Here is an 8,225-nt window from a genome sequence, read left to right as displayed (position 1 = left end):
AAATGTCTTTTACATTAACACTTTCAGCTTTACTGTGGCGTCTTTATTTTTGACTTGCTGCACTCTTACCTTTTTTACATTTAGTATCTCTACTATTTTATTTTATTTTCTCCTCCCCTGACTTTCCTGTGTTATTTTATTTGTGTCTTGAAATGTCCATGTGGACATTTGTGTATTTGTGTATTTATGTAAGCTACCGGATACCTGAATTTCCCCCTGGGGATAATACTCTACTCTACTCTACTCAATTTAACCTACTTGGGTGTTTTTTTTTTTTTTTACATCATTGAGACCTGACCTGAAACCTGACTTTTTCAATGAAAACTCCAACAAATAACGTTGGTAGATTAAATACGTCATTCAGGTGGTCCTCTTCCCTCTTCATGCTACTGTGCTGTACAGCTGAAAAGGTCAGCTTGGGTTTGGGCTGCCAATTAAGGAAAACAGTGGAGCTTGACCGGGTGTTTGGTCTTGCCAGACTAACAAACTCAACTTTGATTCCAGAAGAAAAACAGAAGATGGAAAAACAGTCATGAGTATGTTTTGATCTGCAAAGCAAATGTTTTCCCTGACAAGCTGTTGTTCGCCCTTATATTGAGAAGGACAGGGTGTGTTGTACGTTTTTTATTGAAACATATAAAAATCAATGAATTTACAGTTACATTGCATTTGGCAAACACTTTATAACCAAAGCGACTTTCAAAAGAGGACATAATCATAGCCAACGCCAAATACAAAGTGCACAGGAGATATACAGAATAACAAGTGCAAACGGTTGAGAGTACAAACATGTCAAATGCCCATTAATGATCAGAAATCAACATTTTACAAAATATGGCATTCATTCTTAGAAATATAAGTTAGGCTAAATGTTAACGATTGGGTGTGTGACATTCATGTATTTACTCATCTATACCGATGTAAGAATAAGAATAAGCTATTTAAATTGAGATTTGTAACACAGTTTCCCCACAAACTGCTCAGTATTCATTTTTAATGAACGTTAACCTTGAATACATTTACCCATTTCTGTAAGTGTTAGCATTCACAACAATGTAGGCCTACTATTATTATCTGTTCTAAAGGTAGGCTATCTGTCGAGAAGACACATTAGGGTGTTCTTGCTACAGTGATTGTTCGACTGCTTGCTTGGGGTCTGGTTATTTCAACTCTGTGGTTTAGTGCCTAACCCGTTTAAGGAAGCCTATCTCAGAGAAAGTGGTAAAATCAGAGTGACTGGATAATATTGTATATATATACTCTTAGAATATCTGGCAAAACTCCTTATTGTGGAACTGTCTTACTCTTTTGACAAAAACTATGTCTACTGTCTGTAGTAGTCAATTTACCACTTGCTCTGACGTAACATGCCCACGTAGGCCTACCTACCTGTAACAATAACTGACTCAGTGCTTCCTGCAATAGGCCTACCCCTCTCTGAGTTGGGACTCACTAATTCGACGCCCTTTCGGTACTTGCCGCTTACGTCATATGACCCTAAACCTAACCCTAACCCTAAACCCTAACCTTAACCCTAAACCCAACCCTAACCCTTACCTTAAACCTAACCCTAACTTAACCCTAAACCTAACCTTAAATTGCTTGTTTGAAATGTTTGATTACCATGTGAAGTACCGAGAGGGCGTCGAACTAGTGGGTCCCCTCTGAGTTTGAGAAACAACCTGCCGACTTCCACTTCCTTGTGGTGTAGATACGCCCCCTTTAGGCAGAGAGGGCAAACAGCAGCTGCAGGCTGACCAAGAAGAGCAGGAAGATGGAGGGTCTCTCTATCACAGAGCCACTGGGAGTAGGTGGAACTGTGGGGGGAGGTGGAGGCTCTATGGAGAAAGAAAGAAAACAAGACAGTTTAGCCATGCGAACACTGTGATATTTGTCATTAAGAGATCGATTCTAACATGTTTTCTTGGATAATGTAGGTCAAGGCAACTTCATTTTATAAAGAGTGGGCATAAACTATTTATATTAATGTAACTCTGAGAAAGGTTGACATGTTATTGCTTCACAGCTCATATGCATGCAAGCTGTCAAATAATTATCCATTCTTCTCCATTATGTTTGAGGCAGAATCCTTCAGTGCCTGTAGATGGCAGCACACACTGTAAGTTCACGTTCCACAGTAAACCATTCACTGTGGATGGCACGGTGTAACCCCATAATGCACGCTGCTCCAACAGTGGAAAGCATTGTACTATCGTTGAAAAGAATGTACTATCATAGTGCTACATGGCATTACACTAGGCCTTTGGTAATAAGGAACAACTTGTTCATTGCCCATCTGGTAAAGGCAAATTCATAACAGGGGACATGTTTTATTGTCATCAAATACTCTAGGTACAATACATGCTGGATACATTTACAATGTACGAATGTTTTCTTTAAAAAAAAAACAGATTCTTTTTTTTAGTGTTTACGCACCAGTCACCACTACTCTCAAGGTGACTTGGATCATTCGTTGGGCCAGTTTGTTCTCTGCTACGCAGGTGAAGTTCTGCACCAGCCCGGGCCTGGCTGGAGTCCACGTGATGGTGGTTCCTCTGGCCTTAAAGTTCCCCTGAGGGAACTGCTGGAACGTCCAGAGGGTGGAACAGTCCATAGAACAGTCAGGGACACAGGTGAAGTTCTGCTCAACCCCTGCCATCACTGTGTGCGGCCCTTGAATATCCACAGAGATTGTTCCGACTAGGAGGAAGACAAACGAAATAAGAGCAATCATAGTTAGTAACTTGACCCCCTGTCCGATGCTACAGTAGATGCACATGATGTTGTGTGTTGGGCACCATCCCCAGGCGACCCAAAGCACTACAGGTGGACACAGACACACAGACGAACACAGACGAGACAGGTCCCACTGAAGGTCAGACACTGAATAAATGGGTAGTCTACCAAATGGCAGTCACACCAATACAGTAGGTAGACAAGGGAGCTATTTGATGAAGAATATGGTTAATGCTTGTTCAAAAGATACAACATAGAGATCAGGGCTGGACTGGCCATCTGGCATAGCTGGCATTTCCCAGAGGGCCCTGCACCATTGTGGGCCCCTATTTTCAGATTTTTTTTTTGAACATTTCTGAAAATAGGGGCTCACAAGGGTGCAGGGCCCACCGGGAAGTCAGTTCTGTGCCGCTAATTATGGGGGGTTGGGGCCGGGGCTGTAAGCCAAAAGTGCCCGGGCAATATTCCCCCCCCCCCAATCCAGCCCTGAGATGCATGTGGCATGCAAGTCTTTTACACATAGTTACTCAGTACATACCCTTTGTCCACAACCCAAGGGTGACAACAACAAGCTCTCTTATCTTCCATCTTCATATCTAACCATATCTTCTCAAATTCACACCACCGCAATCAACTCAACCTTTAGCATCATCAAGACAGACAGGTACCGTAATCAAGTCAATGAAACTCACAATCCAGCAGGTACCCTCGGCTGGCCACTTTCATGGTGCTGTTGGTCACCACGCAGGTGTAGAAGCCGACATCAGAGGGCAGCAGAGAGCTGAAGGTTAGTGTGCGGTTGTTTTCGGAGAACTGCATTCTGGGATCAGCGGGGAAAGGTTCGTGGCCTTTTAGCCACGTTGTGGTGATGCCAGGACCCGAGCCATTGCAGATCATTGAAAAAGGCTTGCCCTCAACAGGGATGGAGCTGGTGCTCGGTACCACCATTACAGGGTCTGTAGAGTACATGATTAGAAATGCATTATGTGCAAAATCTATTATGTTTGCATCACGGTTTTCATAGCCATGGTGATTGAACTACGAAAAATTAACAATAGAGTTTAACAAGTAAGTTTAGTACAATATATAGGGGTAGGGAACAATATTGCAGACTGTTAAAGGTAGAATAGTTTATTTTCAAAATGTATGTCGCACATTCACCAATGTTATCTTTTTCATGAAGCCACCATCATCAGTTTGTAAGTATTCGTTATGACTTATGAATGTAGGCCCCTACCCTTTTCGTACATGAATACACCACCATTTTGAATTAACAGTCATAGACATCTTTGGCAGAAAAACCTACTGTACTTTGGTCAAAACGTTAGTGCATCTGAGACAGTGCCATGTTCGGGCAGGCCTGAGCAATGACCTTGTCAGCTATTGCGTTATTGACTTTGCCCGATGAGTTTGATGAGCCAACTTCCCCCTCTGGCTGTTGTTACCGTATGCTCTCACGTAGACATTGATAAACTCTGATAGGAACTGTGAGATTGTCAACTGCCATTTCCTGGCAAGGAACTGCTAGATACTTCCTTCTTCGCCTCATGCACGTGGTCGCTTCAGCTTTTGCTATTCTTGCGCCAACCTAGTCTCATAATGCAAAAACATGCCTTGATTTTTGCAGCGCAGCGCATTCTCATCGTCCCTCAGACTACAATGTTGTTGAGGTGTTGTGGACTGCACACTAGTGCAGTGTCTGTGGAACGTGCACACTGCCCATGGGGACCCAGGTTCGAATTTGGCCAGGGTCATTCCCCAACTCTACCCCACCTTTCTATCCAACTTATTTCCTGTCACTTCTTCACTGTCCTGTATCCAGTAAAGACATAAAGAAGACAGTGCTGTATTTGAAGAGTTTATTTGGAAAACGCTGTATCCACCATTTTTTACTTTACTGCATTTTATTATTGAAAATGACTCCTCAGAGGCCCTATCACCTATGTGTAAATTCTTGCCATTCAAATATTTTGAGATTTTACAATGCAATGCAATGGAATACCCAATACAAAATGTCAATTTCCCATAATTCTACAAAATGGACATAGACTACACTGTTTTGCAAATAAACTCTTCATTTTTTGTTTTAGTTTGAAAGCACCGATGACAATACTGCTCTTTTACTCTTGCACAGTACTATACTGTACTCACTGTTGATTTCCACAGTCTTGCTGGTGCTCTGGGTGTCTTTGCTGACGGGGTTGGTGGCGGTGCACTCCAGCTCTATGCTGTCGCGGTGACCGTCCACGGTCAGGGTCACGGCCTCGCCCTCCACCTCCCTCCCGGACACCTGCCAGGTGTAGGTGCAGTCTGGTTTGCAGTCGGCTGAGCAGGTGAAGTCTGTCCTGACCCCGGCCATGATCACCCTGGGGCCCTCGATGGAGGTGAAGTGGGGGCCCGCTATTAGTGGGGAGCACAGACAACGGCACATGGTCACACTACTGGTCAAAATGACATGAACTGTGACAGACAGACAGAGAGAGAGGTACAGTACACAGACAGCTCATGTATGAAATGTAGAACTATGAAGTGGTTTCTTTTGGCTTCTACAGCATGTTATGCTTTGGCAGGGGTGGGCAAGTATTTTGGGCCAAGGGCCTCATTGCGTTTAGAATATTGACCAAAGTCCCAGATGTGACAGGCAATTTGCCTGAGTCAATAAGAGAGAATTGTGTATGCTGGCATAACTTGCTAGCTATACCATTCCTGTGCATTGCAATGAAATGTGTTTAGATGTACAGTAGCCTACTTACTTGGCTAATTTTAGGTTCGCAAGACCACTGTTGTGGGTAGCCATTTTAAGAATGTTGAGGGACCATATCAAATTGTATTTCAAATTTGTCTTTCTTGTAAAGACTCTGCGGGCCAGATGAAATGGCTCAACAGGCCCCCGGGCCTGAGTTTGCCCACCTTTGTGCTATGGCGTATTGGTTGGGATTTGGCCTTGGGATTGAAAGGTCTGTAACACTAACATGCCTTTTGGCAGTTAAAATGGTGAGTAATCAAAGTCTATCCTTTTCATTTAGACGGTGAGCTAATTCAGCTCCTATGATAATCTTTTAAAGATGTGCACGTACACTTTCCACTTTTCCATTTCACCATACCATAAAAACACCCCCATTTGAATATATGAAAAAATCAATGGCTTCAACAAAGGTAATAGGATGCCCATTTCAATCCCTTATTTGGAATACTGTCATATCAGCAAGCAAGGCAACATTTGCTCTCCATTCTCTGTCAGAACATTAACCTGGTTTTATGCCTTGTATTATTTTATGATCGCAGATAATCGGACGGTGGTGAGGGCAGTAAAACAAACAGTGAACGCACGGTCCTGGGCAAAGGACAGTTGCATCCTTTGTGGTTACACAGCAGTAGCCTAAGTTTAGATTCTAAAGTACATTGTACTGTACAGTCAGAGGCGATTCTAATGTCAGTGGGCCCCGCGAAAATAAAAAAATGAACATTTGAAACTAAATTGCCATGACTGTAGTAAAATGTGAGCTGTTATTCACCATTTAGGGGTTTGGGGGGCCAAAGCGACTGCCTGCCTAGCCTGGTGACAAGATACGCCTCTGTGTACATTAAATACAGTATTTCATTCTATTCTATGAGTTACAAATGGTACCACAACAATAAGCAGCAACAGTGTAATACTAGAAATTACGTAGGTAGATATGGGGAAAATAAAACCAATAAAAAGTAAAAGAAAATCAACAGAGATAAATGTTTTAGAAGGTAAACACTCCACTGTCTTACATGTGTCCGAGGAGGCAGCAGACATGGGCTGGGAGGAGGCTGATCCTGTTTGTTGAAGAGGAAAGAGATTTTAGAAACGTTTACAATATAACTTCAGAATATCAGAGTATATCAATGAATCAAGATATATTTGAGAGTAGGACAATATCCAAACTACATGGTGGACTCAAATGCTTGCAGGCAGGCAGGCAGGCAGGCAGGCAGGCAGGCACGCACGCACGCACGCACGCACGCACGCACACACACACACACACACACACACACACACACACACACACACACACACACACACACACACACACACACACACACACCTTCATCTTCAACAATAAAAACAAAAGAAATGTTTCTGAGTATTTTTTGTACAGGTATAGGTTTTCTACATATGTTACATCAAAAAGGTTAACATAAACATGTCATGGAAGCCCAATTATGTAGCCTATATGTTACTATACATCCTATAAGTTGTACATGTTTGATAGCACAACTTTGTGTGTGTGAGAGTGTACTGTGTGTGTGCATCTATGAACGCTGCTGCATGGTATCATATCATAATTAATAAAAGAGAAAAATCAAATGATAAATTACCTGTTATTGTGAAAAGGAGGATAGTGTAGAACAGCTTCACATGGTTTGCCATTCTTGAATAGCCTACTAGTGCCTGGTAGTCACTCCAAGAAAATCAGTCAGATCAGGGACCCCTAATGTCTACTCCTATTGACCAAGCCTGGTCAGCTGCAGGGGACGTTTGGTCTGTACGTGACGTGCCAAGACTCACAAGTCTTATTTTTATATATACACAGATAAGAAAATCAGTGTCATTGCAATGTGGGATTGTTTGGTATGTATGAAACGCAGACATGCCTATGTTTCACCACGTCCTGCTTGGGCACACATCACTTTCTGTCATTGGGGACATTGTTGGGCAATCGTGTCCCTTCCTCTGAGGCTTTCTTCCTGTTTTGTTTGAGTCAAGTCAAGCAGGGCTTGTCTTGCCCCTTGTTTGACTCTTTGATGACCCACTTGAGTAAGATTATTACATTACACTCAGCCGACATGATTGTTATTACACTTGGCACTTTATCCATAGTGACTCACGACTATTTTGATACAGGGTTTTGGTTTAAGGGAAAATGTGTGGTAAGGTGTGTTGCACAAGAGCACAATTTCAGCCATGGATGAGGGGAAAAGAGACCACCCACATTTCGAAGTGATGTAAGATTTGAACTAACAAGACAACTCCCTAACCATTAGGCCATGGCTGCCCCTGCTCTGAGACCACAACTACCTATACCTACCTATACCTACGTATAAGCTTATATTATAAAATCAGATTTTTCTGTCCATGGCTTTGGATAAACATGGGTACTGTGATGACACACTGTGAAGAAAAGTGTGACACATCATGTAAATGTACTATTTGCACATAGTAGCTGCCATTCCAAGTCTCTCTCACTGAGGGCTTTTGATTGTACGTGGTCTTATAGTTTTAAGTAGTAGCAGCAGCAGCAGCAGCCTTTACGGATATGGTTATTTTTCCGTAAAATATAGGTGGAGAAGACGTCCGTGCCTCAGTCTTTTTGGAGAGTTTCACTTGGTGTGTAATTCCAAAAAAGTAATGCAGAAAGGAGAAAAGAAGTCGCATATAGCTGGATGCAATTCAGGAGGAAACTGTATCATCATGTACATTATGTATGTATTATTTTACTGTAACTGAGTGTACTGTATTA

General features: G+C 42.4%; 1 protein-coding gene across 2 annotated transcripts; it reads right to left on the bottom strand.

Moving 5' to 3' along the window:
* Positions 1-1,665: 1,665 nt before the first annotated feature.
* On the bottom strand, positions 1,666-7,324 carry LOC134448484 (carcinoembryonic antigen-related cell adhesion molecule 5-like). 2 transcript variants are annotated; one of them, XM_063198150.1, is made up of 6 exons: positions 7,084-7,324; positions 6,496-6,540; positions 4,888-5,136; positions 3,429-3,692; positions 2,437-2,700; positions 1,666-1,838 (listed from the first exon to the last, which is right to left on the bottom strand). In XM_063198150.1, the coding sequence occupies exons 1-6, from the start codon at positions 7,133-7,135 to the stop codon at positions 1,723-1,725; spliced, it is 990 nt and encodes a 329-aa protein (XP_063054220.1). In that variant the 5' UTR covers positions 7,136-7,324; the 3' UTR covers positions 1,666-1,722. The 2 variants fall into 2 exon arrangements, with proteins under 2 accessions (XP_063054220.1, XP_063054221.1); XM_063198151.1 differs by having other exon boundaries at positions 1,666-1,817.
* Positions 7,325-8,225: the final 901 nt, after the last annotated feature.

The sequence above is a fragment of the Engraulis encrasicolus genome, chromosome 5 (genome assembly GCF_034702125.1).
Source record: "Engraulis encrasicolus isolate BLACKSEA-1 chromosome 5, IST_EnEncr_1.0, whole genome shotgun sequence".
Taxonomy (NCBI): domain Eukaryota; kingdom Metazoa; phylum Chordata; class Actinopteri; order Clupeiformes; family Engraulidae; genus Engraulis; species Engraulis encrasicolus.
Note: the sequence above shows the minus strand (reverse complement) of the source record. Positions and strands in the feature narration are given on the sequence as shown.